The 18240-nt window shown below is 43.6% G+C and overlaps 2 protein-coding genes across 2 annotated transcripts; both read right to left on the bottom strand.

Annotated features, from left to right (window-relative positions):
• Positions 1–10: 10 nt before the first annotated feature.
• On the bottom strand, positions 11–1462 carry LOC128732472 (uncharacterized). The gene is made up of 3 exons (XM_053825726.1): positions 1141–1462; positions 355–1053; positions 11–283 (listed from the first exon to the last, which is right to left on the bottom strand). Exons 1-3 carry the CDS (start codon positions 1402–1404, stop codon positions 221–223), a joined length of 1026 nt encoding a protein of 341 aa, XP_053681701.1. The 5' UTR covers positions 1405–1462; the 3' UTR covers positions 11–220.
• Positions 1463–10084: 8622 nt separating this feature from the next.
• On the bottom strand, positions 10085–11989 carry LOC128745258 (nucleolar and coiled-body phosphoprotein 1). Its single transcript, XM_053842287.1, has 2 exons — positions 11540–11989; positions 10085–11482 (listed from the first exon to the last, which is right to left on the bottom strand). Exons 1-2 carry the CDS (start codon positions 11966–11968, stop codon positions 10124–10126), a joined length of 1788 nt encoding a protein of 595 aa, XP_053698262.1. The 5' UTR covers positions 11969–11989; the 3' UTR covers positions 10085–10123.
• Positions 11990–18240: the final 6251 nt, after the last annotated feature.

Genomic DNA, 18240 nt, shown 5'->3' with positions numbered 1-18240 from the left:
TACTCTCTCGCCGCTATGCTATATTTCGAACGAAAGTTTTTTCGAACGAAATTTCCACCAGCAAAATCAAATGGGCAAAACATCTCGTTCGACACAAGTCAAACGAAATAAAGGTTTGTTCGAAATACAGAATAGGGGTGTCTATCTCTTAACTTCAACTGGTTCTAAATTAAGTTACTATCAGATCACATATGAATAGAATGCAGGAAGTCACTTTTAACTAATCATCACCGATATCGTCTTCAATCAGCGGTATCATGTCCAAATCGATCAATTCGATAACCTGAAAAAGTTAAAAACAGAAACATAAACAATCGACCATCTCAACTCAAACCCAAAACACCCCTCCCCTACCAGCAGAAAATCCTCCCGGTCGGCAATCTTCGACGATTTGCTGTTCCGACTGCTGGCCACATTCCGTGCGGTGCGCAACCACTGCAGGTACGATTGTTTCTGATCGATTCGAACGCGGAAAAACTCCCCAAAACAGCAGTGCTGTTCGTCCAGCTCGCGCCGGCTGGCGGCGCTGTGCCGCAGCAGAACCGCATTCTGATAGAGGGATAGTAACTTCAGCAGCAGAAAAAACCGCCGGATGTCCAGCTTTTGCTGCAGGTCGTCAATTTTTACCGCCTGCAAATGAGCTAGCATGTCGTCGAAACTGTGCAGCCGGTACATTTTGGAAACCGGAGAGTCTTTGCTGCCTCCGGCAGCCCCCGTGTACCGTTGAATACCAGCGAACAGCAGTGCTATCGAGACGTAATAGAGAAGCTTCTGATTTAGCACGGCTAGTTTTTTGATAACGTGAATCAGATTCATGCCATCCAATGGAATGTCTTCGAACAGGCTCTTGGCAATGATGTGAATCTTTAACGGATCGAACTCATACTCTTCGGTGTTCAAGCCCGCAACGGTGCGAATGACTCGATTGGTCTCGAACGCAATTCCAGCCGGTACATTCTTCAGCAGCGCTAACGCGCAGGAAAATTTCACCAACCACAGATACTGCTCGAGGGTGCGAAACTCTTCGACCCTCCCGATGACTTCCGATATAATCTAACAAAACAAAGTTCGTTTCCGTCAATATGTGATTGAATTCAAAAACATATACATACATTGTATTGCTATATGGTAGGTACTTACCTCTCGTAACAGCGAACCGCGCTGGTAGGACCCACTCGGATCGCTGCTATTCGTTTGCTGGTCACTGCCGGCTGCCGAGAAGCGTGCAAGCAACGATTGTAGAACAGCAGTTAACTCTTCCAGACCGCACGGTACGACACAAAGCCGGGCAAAATTTCGGTCCGAAATCAGTTCCGGTCCCTGGGTGATTTTCCGGGCTCCGATGTCCTCGATGTGCTCCGCATAAGCGTCCAATTGGCTGCACTGATCGTCTACATGGTCCATTTTTCGCGCACGCACTCTAATTAAAACGATTATTTGCCTGTTTCGTTTTATAATAAGTTTTTTACGTTATTTATCATATGCACACTTCTGTAAACAAACTAAAAGTTAACAAAACAGACAAAACATGACATTGCTGCACATCAACAACACAACAAGACAAGTATGACACAAGGCTGCCAGAAAGGCAGATAGCATGAAATATGGTCGAACGGAACGAACGGAACCATTTTTCCTGGTTTTAAAAATTCCAAAAATTCATAAATTCATTCAGATTCAGATTTCATATTTTAAATTTATTTCATATTCATATTTCATTCATTCTCATGAACAAAATATTTTGGTTGCGAATTTTTAATCTCTGTGAAGAAAGTTTGGTTATACTTTTTTCATGCTTTTACTGATCGAAGAAATTTTTAAGGCCCAAACATAATGCATACGGATTTTACTACGTTGCGGCAATTTGACAGTTTTTCCATGGGTTTCTTGTCAAATTTCCGCAACATAGTAAAATCCGTATGCATTGTGTCTGGGCCTTTACAACCAACATGAATCATTTTGAGGAAACTTTTCACATAAAAAATTTTTCTTATGAACTTATGAATAAATTTTCTTGCTTTCTTTTTAAAATATGTTTAATCTACAATGTTAACTTAGTTATTAATGAGATATAGATTTTTGAGCCTTCGGGACCCGTGAACATTTTCGGAATATTTTCTGGGTTTCTGACAAAATTTGGCGGAAAATTAGCTTGGATTTTTATGAATGATTGCCTATTAATTTGTTCTACCAAATTTTGTTCTACGACGTTTGACTTGAGCTTGGATTCAAGAGTTATAAACTTTTAAAACAAATCGAATCTGACGAAATGGCTACTATCTTACTTTACTTTTTCGGCGACAATCCGCTTATCGAATCCATGCCGAATTCAGGAGCCGTCTCCACATTACTCGGTCTTGGGCTGCCACTCTCCAGCCGTCCCTAACACCCGCTGTTCTAGCATCCTCGTCAACAGCGCTTATCCAACGAGTACGGGATCTGCCTCGAAGTCGTCGGCCTCTGTCGGGTTCTCTGCTAAATATTGTTTTCGCTGGTCTCTCATCCGGTATCTTTGCTACGTGGCCAGCCCACTGTAGCCTGCCGTATTTTAGTCGCTTCACAATATCCGCATCTTTGTACACTTGGTATATTTATATTTGGGAGAATTAGCGTCTTATAGAGCGCGAGTTTTATATGGAGTTGTAGGCTACGGGACCTCAGCTGGCTACGTAATCCGTAGAAGGCCCTGTTGACAGCCGCTATCCGCCTTTTTACTTCACGGCTCACATCGTTGTCACATGTCACTAACGTACCAAGGTAAACAAATTCGTCGACCACTTCAAAAGTATCTCCAGCTATCAACACTGCAGTTCCAATACTCGAAGGACTACCACGCTCTCTACCAGCCACCATATACTTTGTTTTGGAAGAATGACGCTTGATTTTGAACCATCAAGGGTAGCACGTATCAGCCTAATCAGTTTTGTTGAAAAACCATGTCCAAGCATAATCTGCCACAGCTCGTTTCGTTTAACTGCATCGTACGCCGCCTTGAAGTCAATGAACAGATGATGAGTCTGCAAGTTGAATTCCCGGAATTTATCGAGGATCTGTCGCAAGGTGAACATTTGGTCCTTCGTGAAGCGTCCCTCTCGAAAACCGCATTGGTATTCGCCAACAAAAATTTCCTGCAACGGCCTCAGTCTGAGAAACAGGATGCGGGAGAGAATTTTGTATGCAGAATTGAGGAAAGTAATGTGGTGATTTTGCGAATAAACGGACATTTTCTCAACTGCGAACTTTGCTTTAATAAAACACGTCTTTACGCGGCACAATCAATCACAAGACTGAGTTGGTTTATTTCTCCCTTTCTTCTTTCCATTTCTGTAACGACTCCGCTCTCTCGGTGCGGAGGGTATACGACCCTATCGCTGCTGCTTCTAATTTTTCACAATACATAATATTTTTCTCTGTTCACCCCGCTCGATCCCTACAAGTAATACCTCGATAATTGCTGCATTCGAGTCGATGGCCCTTTTTGTAAATTGGGCATATGAGACCTTCCGACCAGTCCGTAGGTAATTCCTCCTCAGTCCATACCTTTAGTATAACCTGATGGATTGCACAATACAGCCGTTCGCTCCCGACTTTCAAAAGTTCGGCGGGGATGCCGTCCTTTCCCGTTGCCGTTTTCAGCTCTCTCGCTACTTTCCTAACCTCGTCCAAAGTTGGTGGATCCACAGCTTGTCCATCATGCTCAATCGTTATCCTGTTTCTGTTGACCGTTTCATCTTGTTCACCATTCAACAATGCATCGAAATATTGTTTCCAAAGCCTAGCCACCTCCGATCTTTCGATAATCAGGTTCCCCTCCTTGTCGTTACACATAACAGGAGTTGGCACGGTCCGGTTCCTGATTCCGTTGATCGTATTAAAGAAGCTTCTTGTATCGTGCCTCTTGAAGCAATTCTCCGCGTCCGCAAGAACGCGATCCCAGTGCTGACGTTTCTTACGACGGTGAAGTCTCTTTTCGGCAGCTCTAGCATCTCGGTATCTCTCTCTCTGCTCTGGCGTGTCACAGTTGCAGCCAAAATGTGACTTCTGGCTCGATTCTTCTCATCAGTCACTAGCTGGCACTCTGCGTCAAACCACTCACTGGAAGTGGCTGCAGCAGTAGAACCTAACACTTCCCGCGCTGTAGTACTGATCGCGTCGTGCATGTGTCTCCACTGTTCGTTCAGGTTCTCTCCGAGATGTTCACCGATCTGCTCATCAGTCTTCTGAGAGTACTCTGCAGGAACTCCCTCCGCTGATAACCACCAAATGTTCAGTCGTATCTTCCTAGTTGGCTTTGATTTGAATACGTTGGACATCCGGGCGCGGATCTTGCTTACTACGAGATAGTGGTCCGAGTCAACGTTTGGTCCCCGGAAGGATCGCACGTCTGCGACATCAGAGAAGTGCCGGCCATCAACCAGAACGTGGTCGATCTGAGAGCAGGCCTCTCCATTAGGGTGTTTCCAGGTGTGCTTCGGAATGTTCCAGCGTGCAAAATGGATACTACAGATAACCATTCCTCTGGCTGCAGCGAAGTTGATTAGCCTCAGGCCAGTGTCGTTTGTGATAGGATGGAGGCTTTCTCTACCAATAACGGGACGAAAGAACTCTTCACGTCCGACCTGTGCATTTGTATCCCCGATGACTATCTTTATGTCATGTCTTGGGCACTCTCCATATGCTCTGTCGAGCAGATCATGTCGTTCGTCGGTGCGTACACATTTATCAGACTGTAGTTAAAGAATTTGCCCTTAATTCTCCACTCACATAGACGGTCATTGATGGGCCTCCACCTAATGACACGCTTCATTTGTTTTCCATGTAATACGAATCCGACTCCATGCTCTGCTTTATCGCCGCCACTGTAGTAGATGTGATACTTGAATGTCGTGTCCGAGGATCTACTGCGCGGAATTCGCGTTCTCTCGTCTTCGGCCCCCGCACTTCCTGGATGACTGTAACCTCGACCTTCATCTTCTGCAGCTCTCTTGCCAGGATACCCGCGCGTGCCGGTTCAACTAGAGTCCTGACATTCCAAGTATCAAGTTTCCAATAAACTTTGTCCTTGTGTGATATGACGATATCACAATTCTTTTCTATTTCCTTTCATAGCTTTCTTCTAGCAGTTTAGCGATTATTATTCAACGGTTTTTGTCGTTCCAAGCACACCAAGTTAACAGATGTTTCATTCTGACCATCTGTCTTTTTAAGCACACGCGCCGTTGCCATTTAGAATAGGGGATGTAAAGCCATAAAATAAACCCATGCGCGAAAGCATAGGGGTTAGTTATAGTAGCAGTAGGGGAATAATGTATATTCACCCCAATAGAATGTTTAGGCAACTAGGGTGGAACCCTAGTACAACACCGTTAGATTAGAACTACTCCTAGGGGAGAACCCCTGCTCGAATTCCGGCTGGTACCACGAGGAGTTAGAGAGAGGTGTTGCTAGATAAGAGGCTAATGACCACCGCGGGGTCCATTTTATAACTGCAGGTACGCGAGGTACCGATGTTACGCATTACCCAGCCATTTACCAGCCTATGGCTGCTAAACGGTTGAATAAAATGCGTTCCGTCGGTGGTCGGTGCCTTGGGCACCTGTAGGCATAAAATAAACCCTACAGTTTGTGGGAGATAAGAATAACATAATGAGTAATTATAAATAAATATACATGAATTCCATTAACAAGCATAGGATAATAATAATCCTGTTCCATTGGTATGTTCTGACAATGCTGTCAATGCATGCCAATGCAAAATATAGTCCAATACGGCAACTGCTCGTCAATTGGAAAATATGCTGCCGAGTGATACTATATAAGCAGAAGCCCGCCGAACAGATGCTCATTCTTGTGACGGATTTCGGAGAGGAAGGATCTCACCCTCATGGACCAGCAGCAGGAGCAGAAGCGGCAGCAAAACCAGTGGCCCCTTTGAGGGTAAGACCACTGCTCAACCGAAGGAGGCAGAACCACACCGGCGGCGCGGTACTCTGGAGTGGACATCAGCAAATCTGTCTCGGAGCACGACAATGGCACAGCAGCTCCCTCGTAAGTCAAAAGCGGTAACTATGAGTAGAGCGCTAACCGACGGAAGGGCGGTATAGTGCAATAATTTATTTTGCTAGCCGACGGAAGGGCGGTTAGCAACACTAAGTTACCTTACCCGACGGAAGGACGGCGTAATGGTTTTAACTATCCGACGGAAGGGCGGTTAGTTAAAAGAATGATTTTTTACTATCCGACGGAAGGGCGGTTAGTAAATTTTCTTGATAATTTAGCATCAACCGAAGGAAGGGCGGTTTGACAGCGAAAATATTTGAATGTATAGCCGACGGAAGGGCGGTTAGTTTAATTTATCGAAAGAATGATTTTTGCTATCCGACGGAAGGGTGGTTAGTAAATTTTTTTAATAATTAAGCATCAACCGACGGAAGGGCGGTAGAGCGCATGAGTTTATTTTTACTAGCCGACGGAAGGGCGGTTAGTAACGCTATAAATACTACCTTACCCGACGGAAGGACGGTGTAATGGTGAAATTTATTGTAATAACTATCCGACGGAAGGGCGGTTAGTTAAGTATGATTTTTTTACTATCCGACGGAAGGGCGGTTAGTTAAGCTTTTTAAAAGAATGATTTTTTACTATCCGACGGAAGGACGGTTAGTAAAATTTCTTGATAATTTACCATCAACCGACGGAAGGGCGGTTTGACAGCGAAAATATTTGAATGTATAGCCGACGGAAGGGCGGTTAGTTTAATTTATCGAAAGAATGCTTTTTGCTATCCGACGGAAGGGCGGTTAGTAATTTTTTTTTAATAATTAAGCATCAACCGACGGACGGGCGGTTAGTAACGCTATAAATACTACCTTACCCTTGACCTTACCCGACTGAAGGACGGTGTAGTGGTGAAATTTATTGTAATAACTATCCGACGGAAGGGCGGTTAGTTAAGCATAATTTTTTAACTATCCGACGGAAGGGCGGTTAGTTAAGCTTTTTAAAAGTATGATTTTTACTATCCGACGGAAGGACAGTTAGTATTTTTTTCGATAATTTAGCAACAACCGGCGGAAGGACGGCTTGGCAGTGAAATGTTTTCATGCATTAACCGACGGAAGGACGGCGTAATGGTGGTATTAAGAATTGAAACTGTTAGCAGGCGGATCTAAAATATTAGTGAGGTTGAAACAATTAACTGACGGAAGAGCAGTTTAATCTGAGAAAAAATATTTTAGTTAGTTTTGCGGCTATTAATGAAAGGGCGCCATGATATGTTTTATGTAATTTTCATGACCAGTTATATTCAATGATAGTGAACATGATTTGGCAATCAGGCATATTTTTTTTAAACATCGGAAGGACGGAAGAAAGGAGAATGGTATACGTCTAGAACATAATGTATGCTTAAGTGTTGGAGATAACTCTTGACTGTAGCGAAAGTATAAATACGACATACGCTTAATTTGTTGGGTAAATGACAGATATTGAATCGACATGCCAGAAGCAGTAACGTTGAGTATATGAGCAAAAATCAACCTTACCAACGATCCAGATAAAAGATGAGCTTATGTATTGAGCGTAGAGAAGTTGGAGAATGTGGGAGATAAGAATAACATAATGAGTAATTATAAATAAATATACATGAATTCCATTAACAAGCATAGGATAATAATAATCCTGTTCCATTGGTATGTTCTGACAATGCTGTCAATGCATGCCAATGCAAAATATAGTCCAATACGGCAACTGCTCGTCAATTGGAAAATATGCTGCCGAGTGATACTATATAAGCAGAAGCCCGCCGAAGAGATGCTCATTCTTGTGACGGATTTCGGAGAGGAAGGATCTCTCAACTTCCACTCGAGTGCTCTCCGACGTATCGAAGAGCCGGAAGTTCGACGTCGTAGCGCTGGTTTCAGAAGTGGATTGCCATCTGCCAGAGCTGCGGTAACACACACGAGTGATGGGCGAGGTGCGGAAACGGGTGATTGGGTGGTGGCCAATCAATCCTCGAATGTACAGGATGAGAATCAAGGGCCGACTCTTCAACATAAGCATCATCAACGTGCACAGCCCTCACCTCAGAAGTACCGATGACGACAAGGATGAATTCTACGCGCAGTTGGAGAGTGAATACGACCGCTACTCAAACCATGGTATCAAGATTGTCGTTGAGGATTTCAATGCACGGATCGGCCAGGAGGAGGAACGCAAACCGGTGAGGGTGACTAGAGGGATTACCCGCCCCAGCTGACCAATGAAATGGGCCTAAGATTTAACGACTTTGCCGTCCCAAGAAGATGGCCGTACGTAGTACCTTTTTCCAGCACAAAATCCATCACAAGTACACCTGGAGGTCACCAAATCAGACAGAATCACAGACCGACCACGTTTTGATCGACAGTCGACACTTCTCAGACATTATCGACGTCAGATCCTATCGAAGCGCTAACGTTGACTCGGACCACTACCTAGTGATGGTTAAGATGCGCCCAAGACTCTCCGTTGTGAACAACATTCGGTACCGACGCCAGCCTCGGTTAGATCTCGCGCGGCTGAAGCAGCCAGACGTCGCCGCAAACTACGCGCATTCACTCGAAGCTGCGCTGCCGGAAGAGGACGAGCTGGACGAAGCCCCTCTCGAGGACTGTTGGAACACTATCAAAACAGCCATCAGCAGTGTAGCGGAGAGCTCCATCGGGCATGTGGCCCGGAATCAGCGGAACGATTGGTTTGACGATGAATGTAGGAGGGTGATGGATGAGGAGAAAGCTGCGCGGGCGGCCAGGATGCGCAGTGCCACACCTCAGAACGTGGAAAGACACAGACAGAAGAAGATGCAGCGAAACCAAATCTTTCTGGAGAAAAAGCACTTCCTGGAAGAGCAGGAATATGCAGAGTTGGAGCGGCTGCATCGTTCTCAGGGAACGCGAAAGTTCTACCAGAAACTGAACGGATTCCGCAAAGGCTTTGTGCCGCGAGCCGAAATGTGTCGAGATAAAACTGGCAGTATTCTGACGGACGATCGTGAGGTGACCGATAGGTGGAAGCAGCACTTCGACCAACACCAGAATGGTGCCCAGGCGGAGAGCCATGGCGGCGGGGAAAGCGATTTCGACGGTGCAACAAACGGGGAAGAGGTGCCAGCCCCAACGCTAAGCGAAGTTAAGGAGGTCATCAAGCCGCTAAAGAACAACAAGTCAGCTGGGAAAGATTCGGAGGCGTATTATCAGCGGAAGTCGTGCTTACTATGGGCTTCACAAACAATTACGGTCGAGCAGACTAAGTCCTTGTACAAAGTGCACCCTGTACAAGACGCTTATTAGACCGGCTGTTCTCTACGGGCATGAAACATGGACAATGCTCGAGGAGGTCCTGCGAGTGCTCGGAGTTTTCGAACGACGAGTGCTAAGAACGATCTTCGGCGGCGTACAGGAGAACGAAGTATGGAAGCGGAGGATGAACCATGAACTCGCACAGCTCTATGGCGAACCCGAACGATGGGCAGGGCATGTTGCAAGAATGCCGGACAACTACCCTGCAAAGTAAGATTGTGTTCGCCTCAAATCCGGTAGGAACAAGACGACCAGGAGCGCAGCGAGCAAGATGGTTAGACCAGGTGGAGCGAGATCTGGCGGAGAGTACTCGGTGTCCGAGGAATTGGAGAACGGTAGCCCTCAACCGAGTTACATGGAGAAACTTTGTCTTAGGACGGCAAGCCACCTAAGTGAGTAAAAATGTGCCACGAGGAAGTCACATAGGGCCGCTACTGTTTTGGCTGTTTAATTTTTGTTTTGCCATAAGAATATTGGATTAAAAGAGTCACTGGCACTGAGAGATGTCTGTTTATGATATATGTTTTATGATTGATAACGCGAAATCTTTTATGCAATCAGAAAATACCTTGACTATGTGGACAAGCATTGTCAAACGTATAGTACGTGGGTAATCGAAATTAAACCGAACTTATTCCTATGTATTTTTTTTTTTCATTTCCAGGATTTCTTTCGTATTATAATTAACAGAACATTTTCCAAACATCAATTATATCAAAAAATCTATCATACATTTTCCGCCCCCTTACCACTAGATATAAAAACACTTTGTACAATCGCCGGTATCACCTAACATTGCGCGTGTCCGTGGCGTCCGCGGCCGGCGACTTCACACTATCCTCCGCCGTAGCAAGACGAATCTTATCCGCTTCGGCTAGCAGTTCTGCGTGCGAGAACGCCTGCACCCCGTTGACCAACATTTTGTTCCGCAGGTTGACATCGTTGGACAACAGTAACAGTTCGGTGGTTGGGCAATGGCCAGCAATCGCCTCGCGCACCTGCAGACAGCAGTTGACGATATTATCGTCCGGATTGCTGATCTCGATCAACTGTCGGCTCGCTTCCAGCGCCGACTGACCTTTAACACGGGGATCACGCAATCGGAGTCGCTCGTTCAGGAAGCGTATCGAGTGGGTGGCGGCAACGCTGAGCGGTTTGCCCTGCTCGCGATGCTTGATACGGTCAAGCTCCTGCAGAACGATGTACGGGACTAGAAAAATCGGCTGACCGGCTGCTGCCGGGAAGGACGACAGCATCTCCTCCAGTCCCTTCAGGTGGGACAAAAAGATGTTAGTGTCCAGCACTACGAAGAAGAATCGTTGGAAGTTAATGCCATCGAACAGCGGTAATCGGAACTGGGGGATAGCGGATTCGGTCTCCATTGTGGGTTTAGCGGGCAGCGTTTGTCGGATCGTCACCACCTCTCGGATGGCTTGCTCTTCCGCTATGTCTTCCCAGTCCATCGTTTCCGCAATATGGGATGGGAATTCGGAAAGGCCACTCAAGTCCGTCATTTCCGTATCCTCTTCGTACGGTAGTAAGCTGATCTCTTCGGCCAGTTGGGCGCGAATTAGTGAGAGTCTGTTGTTTGCTGGCGATTTAATTGGTTGTAATTGAAGGTTAGCTTTTGGCGTGGAAGCTAACCTTGGAGAACAGGCCGGAATGCCCGGAGAAAGAGCACCGCGGGTAGCTAAATTTGCATTTAAATCAAGTGGTTTCTTGGCAGGAGTTTCTACTCTAGATTCAATGTTTGAAACTGAATCGACAACGGGAGTTCTTTTGTTTTTTGGTGGGTTCGGTATAGGTGAAACAACTGTTGATTGCAAAGATGATTCTACTGATTGTTTTTTAGGAATTTTGAATGGCCTTAACAAGGCGGTAGGCTTTTGTACGCCATTAGCTGCTTCGCTTGTTTTTTCAGAAAGCAGTGTTGATACTAAGGAATCAATTTTGCTTGCTTTTTGAGTGACCGTCTTCGACGGTGATTGTTTTGTAATGATTTTGCTTTTTGGAATAACTTTAAGATTTACCTTTTCAGCGGTGCGAGGCACGGCCTGCTTCGTCGATTCTATGGAAATACTTGTCTTAGATCTATTCGAAGTAACTTTCTTATCGGAGACCGCTTTATCAACATATTTTATAATCTAAAATTGAATGAAATTTATACTACAATAATTCCTAATAATAATAAAGATTTTTACCTTTTGGTCCGTCTTTGGGGTATTCTTTTTGCTTTCTTCCTTTCGCTGGGTTTCAAGTTGCTTCTGCAGGGCTTCCATCCTACTTTTGGCCAGATTTTTCTTCTTAAACTGTGTATCATTCTTCAGCTGAGTTACCCTTTCCGTGGCCGATTTTTTCGGTGGGGCTTTGTCGGCTACCTTGGGACGAATAATTTTTTCCTCCTGCTCCAGTATTGCCGGATGTTGCCATGAGCTTTGCTTAGTTTTAGAGTTAAAGTAATAGAATAGACCCGGCCGTTTTTTGGAGGCAACTTTGGACCAATGCGCTGGCAGTGGATCAGCGTCTGTAGTTTCGGATGTACGACACGATATTGACGACACTGGTCGATTTACGGAATAATCCTGCCCTGGCACGTTTCCTTTTGTCGCTGGTAATTCTTTAATGGACATTTTAGCCTGATCTCGTGTAACTTAACTTACGTTGGAATTATTCATTGCACTTGCACTTAGCACGACTGCTAAAACAAAAACAAAACAAAACAAATTTGACGTCATTAGTTGGCGTGGACAATGGTCTGAATGGCGAAAAATTGTCCCAAATTTTGTATCTACTCAACCCAAATTCAACCGATCGATGAAGCCGATGAAACGAACGAATCTGTTTAAATATTTACATATCGCTTACATTTCTCAAGCAATATACCTATATTCCATATTTAAATATTTATGCAAATGAATGATTCTCTTCGTGTTTCCTTACTTACCTTCACTTCACTTACTCGCTATGTAAGCACAAGTCGATCTCTTGTACTGTCATGGAACAGACATATGGAAAGTTTGTGAAGATTTGGTGCAAAGTTTTGTCTATCCTTTTCACTCTTTAACAAACCTGTGCACCGACTTCACAAATAGAACAAACTTGGGAAGGTGGCAGCACGGTTTCGCGCACATAGCGAATACGGCGAATAAATACACGCTTATCGCTTTTGAAATGTTGCTCGAAATTCAGTGCATTAACCCGATTAGCCCTTTTTAGATGTTACCAGAGATTTCTCCGCGAAGATCAAAATCGAAAGCTAAAAATTTCGAGCAGTTTCCCCGTCATGATCGATACCAGACTTGCAGATTTGTCTGCAAATTCCAGATTTTTTGAACGGTCTTGCAGATTATTATAAATTTGCAGCTATTTGCAGTTTTTCTGACTTTTATTGTTTCGGTGCAGATTTTTGTTCGAAGCTCTTTAAACTTTCACAGATTTCCTAAAAAAGTGTGCAGATTTTCGCAGATTATTTTCAAACCAGAAAATTCGAGTAACTGGAAAACTGCTCGATTTTTTCAGTTTTCGAGCAGTTCCAGACATTTTTTTAGAAAATATGGCATCTCTGCCCATGATCCTTTCCACAGGGACATCCAATATATCTGGGTACCCTGGCGGTGAGCAAAAGCAAACAATAGTTAATTGTTCTCGATCCGATCTCGTCGCGAAAACAAGCAGTCCCCCTGCGGTAAAAGTTGTTTCGAACGAAAAAAAAACCCGACGATCTTTTCTCCAACGATCACAATGCCAACGTCCGGAGGATTTTGGCGCTGGTTTCCGGCTCAAACCGTCAACTATCAATGTGACCCTTTTTTGGATATAATCATGGAAAAACCGTGCAGCTACATCGTGCTAACCGAGCTTACGGCAATGTTCGTTCGCAGGCGGAAACAGCTCGAGGAAGCGCGAGCCGTCGTCGATCCGAGCAAACTTTTCCGACAGATCGAGCAGGAGTTTTTCGAAAGGAACGACCAAAATCGGATTTGGTACAGAAAGGCGTTGCTGGAGCAGCGGAGGAGTGATCGTGTTTAGCTTCGAACTGGTGGAGCCAGATTTCTACTTTTTTTTACATATATATTTGCAAGTTCACAAGCAGGCTTTGAATGCTTTACTTTTATTTTGAACAAACTGTCAATTTTCAATAGTTATAGTTATATATATTTATACTTAACACACGTGGCATTTAAACACTATATCAATAGTGTTTTAGACTAACACTACGATGCCTTATTCATTGGCTATAATGTTAACTAAATATGTTTTTGCGCTGTTTTATAGATTTTCTATAACATGTTTTTATTGTACTTTCAAAAAATTCTAACTAAATATTACAGAAAAGTTTAAACCAAGGAAATCTAGTTTTTGATTGACATCCAATCAAAACCTTATATTGTTTGAGAAATAAATTTGAAATATGACTGATGTTTTGGTGTCATTTGGCATTTTGGGAAAACTGTTTTTTTTTCTTGAGGTCTGCGGCTTGTTTCTTCAGGGTTTTATTTAAAGTTTTTTTATGTTAGATTGATTAGATTTTTTAAAATTATACAGATTTGCAACGAAGGGTTTCAGAATTCCTGGATTTTTTGTTCATGAGCATAGTTAATAGACTAAGCGAAACTGTGTTAACTGACACTGTCTGAAATAAAAACTGAACAAGGTTTCTCCTAGAAATACTCCCCAGGTAACCAAAAAGCATTAGTATAAGCAGTAAATCAATCGTTTATTAGCTAAACTGGCGTTGTATACTGCAGGTTGCTGTTTATCAGCATTTTGATTGCATAACTGTTGTAAATTGGCATCCACAATTCTATTTAAACTCTTCTTGTCGGTAACGAGCTGCAAATAAGCATTGTCAGCACTATAAGAGGGCTAGCAGTAAAGTAGCTGCATATTTTGCCAAAATAGCATTTAAGCGAAGACCCCATTACAGCCTGAATTCGTTAATTGGGCCACGACTGCACTCCAGCTGATTCGCTAATTGGGCCGACTGACAGTTGTTAGAAAATTCTAAACTCGAAAATTCCATACAATTTTGACATTCAAGTTGTCACATAGCCCAATTAGCGAACGCCCAATTAACGAACCGCCCAATTAACGAACCACCAATTAACGAAACTTTGCTGTACTAACAAGACTGGCATCTCTGTTATTTTTTCATATAAACGTCAAGCGTCACTATCAGCCAATGTGATATATACAGGTGTGGCAATGTTGGTTAAGTGGTGTTAGTGCAATGAAGAAATTTCATCATGGTGTGAGTGAAATCGTAAATCGACCAATCACGATGAAGCGTGACGTCAAACTCCAAAAACAAACCCCTTTGTCCGACGCGGTTTGTTTTTGTAGTTTGACGTCGTTTTCTGATTTTTCGCTACTAATACCATCAAATATCTTCATCTGCCTCGCCTTTTTAAACCTCATTGACTATTGTCGTGAACCGAAGCGACTGGCTTGCGTTCATCCGCCCGTGCTCTTACTGCTGCTAACCAGTAAGCGAAAGGGTCCGCGCCGCTGGTGGGTATCAGCCACCTTTTACTGCGGCGCTTCCGAACCCTTCGGTGTTGCTACCGGCTGTCCTTGCTGCTGCTAGTGGATCTCCTCTCCTGTTGCTGCGGCAGTACCTTTCAGTCCAAAAGGCGTCCATCTGCCCAGCCATCGGTTTAGCCACCGATTCTCTTTTTCTGCCACTGCTGCTCCATGGTCCAAGGTGGGATGTTGCCTCTCCAAAGTTCGTCACAAGAATGAGCATTCATATGGATGACGTCCCTTTATATAGCATCGCTCGGCAGCTGACGCGCCGTTGCCATATTGGACTATAATACGTTGCATTGACAGTGTTGTCAGAGCAGACCGAAGTGAATCGCTTTATTATTATTTTTTGTTCGTGATGTTTATTCATCATTAATTGTTATTATTATTCTTATCTCCCACAACTATCAGCGGCGCTTCTTTTAGCGAAGTTGGTAAATTTTGCAAAAGTGTTAGTAAGCTCTCCAAAATTCTGTATTGGTGTTTGCTCGGATATGTTGGCATGGCTGTACGAATACAAGTACTCACTCACACAGATGCATCCAGGGACCTTGGCCGGTAGGGCGAACCACCATCATTGTCTCCCGAAAATTGGCAGAGCTGCCAGTCTTCTTGTTAAAGAGGTCTTCGATTTAAGGCAACTTAAATGCTTATCCAGCTTTTTACGCGCTATAATGGCGGACGCTATAAATTGTGTTCGTAATATGCGAACAATCTTTTTGACAACTCTGCATACATCAAATCTGTCACTCTTCTCTTGCAACACTACCGTGCTCTTTCTTTCGTTTACACCAAAGAAGGAGAGCAAAAATGTGCGAAATGTAAACAAAACTATTGCTCTCCTTCTTTTGCGTCAACGAAAGAAAGAGCAACACTGCCGTACAGGAAAAGAGTGCCCAGTTTTGATGTATGCAGAGTTGTCAAAAAGATTGTTCGCATATTACGAACACAATTTATAGCGTCCGCCATTATAGCGCGTAAAAAGCTGGATTGGCTTGCATTTAAATTGTATTCAGCTTTTTACGAGCCATAATGGTGGACGTGTTCGTAATATTTGAACAGTATTTTTGACGTTTCCCCAATACATCGCACGTTTTCTTTCCGCGTGTTTACGGTAAAACTAAAGGAATGTACGGAAAGAAAACGTGCGATGTATTAGGGAAATGTCAAAAATGCTGTTCAAATATTACGAACACGTCCGCCATTATGGCTCGTAAAAAGCTGAATACATCGCACGTTTTCTTTCCGTACATTCCTTTAGTTTTACCATGAGCACGCGGAAAAAACGTGCGATGTATTAGGAAAATGTTTAAAATGCTGCTCAAATATTACGAACACGTCCGCCATTATGACTCGTAAAAAGCTGGATTGGAAATGCTTATTGGTTACCTGGGTCACCTCTGAGTATTTTTAGTTTCTCCCGCTTAGGCGGGTTCTTTGTGGGAAGAAAACATCATAGATTTCTGAACGCGGAATGTTCTTTGCATTCAGAGCAACGAGGCTTGATCCTTTCCATCATCACCAACGTGCGATGTATTAGGAAACTGTCAAAAATGCTGTTCAAATATTACGAACACGTCCGCCATTATGGCTTGTAAAAAGCTGGATAGGCGTTATGAGCTGCTGGTTTTGTTGGTCTCTGACATTTGAAACTCGGAAGAGTTGTTCAAAATGTTCAATCCATCGCTAAAGCTGTTCTGTACAGTCAGTCAGTAGCTGACTGTTAGAAGTAGTAGCCAGTCAGATCATCTATAAACTTAGCAACTATATCCAGCTTTTTACGAGCCATAACGGCGGACGTGTTCGTAATATTTTAACAGCATTTTTGACATTTCCTTAATACATCGCACGTTTTCTTTCCGCGCGTTTACGGTAAAACTAAGGGCATGTACGGAAAGAGAACGTGTGATGTATTAGGGACATGTCAAAAATGCTGTTCAAATATTACGAACAGGTCCGCCATTATGGCTCGTAAAAAGCTGGATAGAATAAATTTTCTTCTCTTCAGTTTTATCCACTAACCAGTGTAGTTCGTTTACGGCTGTTACTGACCAGCTTTGTGTCCGTTAGCGGCACCTTTGTATTCATTCTGGCACCATTAAGGTACGATAAATATTATCCAGCTTTTTACGATCCATAATGGCGGACGTGTTCGTAATATTTGGACAGCATTTTTGACATTTCCCTAATACATCGCACGATTTCTTTCCGTACATTCCTTTAGTTCTACCGTGAACGCACGGAAAGAAAACGTGCGATGTATTAAGGAAATGTCAAAAATGCCGTTCAAATATTACGAACACGTCCACCATTATGGCTCGTAAAAAGCTGGATACAGCAAACGGATATCACCATTGGCAGCGGCGGTTTCCCCTTGTTCGGCTAGGGAGTTAGTCCAGGTTCTGTTATCCTGCCCACAAGCACGTTTAACAGCCCTCTCCAGTTTGGCGTATCGTTAACGGGCAGCTGGCTTAGCCGATCTGGTTCGTACTCGCTCAAAGCCGGCTTTCGTCTCTCTCCGCTCGTCGATCTTCCTCCAAGTTTCATCCGAGATCCACTCGGCTCGGGATTCAAGTTGTTCGACAAAGGCCCTTTTCACCTCAGGATTCTCCAATCGGCGGACGTCGTTACCAAAAAGAAAAAGGCAAAAACAACTACTCGCGGTGTCGGTGCTTGCCATGGGGTTTCCAACAGCAATGATTTACGCATCTTTGAAAATAGTTACTTTTGATTACTTTACTGATTACCACTAATCAATCTCTTGTGATTACTATAAATTAAGCAAGATTACCTAATATTATCATTAATTACTCAACTGATCACCATTGATAACCTATACTTAATTCGTAAATGATTACAAAAGTAATCTCAGATTACTACACACTTATACGCCTTACTGGAAACCCCTTGGTTAAAACCACGGGGAAATCACTTCCTGCATAAATATTATCAATTTCCACCCTTTCGTACGCGACGAATTACAACCGTCGCGGGCTAAACCGTCGCCAGAATCGTTGCGGGGGCACATATCGTTTATTTTGTCAAGTAAATCAATTCTCTCTGTGACGATTTCAAGCTATCAAAAAAGTGAGCAGCGCATTTTGTTAGCAAAGAAACGGACAATATTCAATATGTGATAAATGTGATGATGTGATAATTTATCAATAGATAAATATACAGCAAAGTTTCGTTAATTGGTGGTTCGTTAATTGGGCGGTTCGTTAATTGGGCGTTCGCTAATTGGGCTATGTGACAACTTGAATGTCAAAATTGTATGGAATTTTCGAGTTTAGAATTTTCTAACAACTGTCAGTCGGCCCAATTAGCGAATCAGCTGGAGTGCAGTCGTGGCCCAATTAACGAATTCAGGCTGTAT

The sequence above is a fragment of the Sabethes cyaneus genome, chromosome 1 (assembly GCF_943734655.1).
Source record: "Sabethes cyaneus chromosome 1, idSabCyanKW18_F2, whole genome shotgun sequence".
NCBI classification, from domain to species: Eukaryota; Metazoa; Arthropoda; class Insecta; order Diptera; family Culicidae; genus Sabethes; species Sabethes cyaneus.
The sequence above is the reverse complement of the archived record's forward strand: the minus strand, read 5'-3'. Positions and strand labels throughout refer to the sequence as shown.

Coding starts and splice junctions, on each gene's coding strand:
- LOC128732472 (XM_053825726.1), bottom strand. CDS start 1,404: ATGGACCATGTAGACGATCAGTGCAGCCAATTGGACGCTTATGCGGAG. Junction 1,054..1,140: donor GCGGTTCGCTGTTACGAGAG/GTAAGTACCTAC, acceptor TTGTTTTGTTAG/ATTATATCGGAAGTCATCGG. Junction 284..354: donor ACCGGGAGGATTTTCTGCTG/GTAGGGGAGGGG, acceptor TAACTTTTTCAG/GTTATCGAATTGATCGATTT.
- LOC128745258 (XM_053842287.1), bottom strand. CDS start 11,968: ATGTCCATTAAAGAATTACCAGCGACAAAAGGAAACGTGCCAGGGCAG. Junction 11,483..11,539: donor CCCCAAAGACGGACCAAAAG/GTAAAAATCTTT, acceptor ATTCAATTTTAG/ATTATAAAATATGTTGATAA.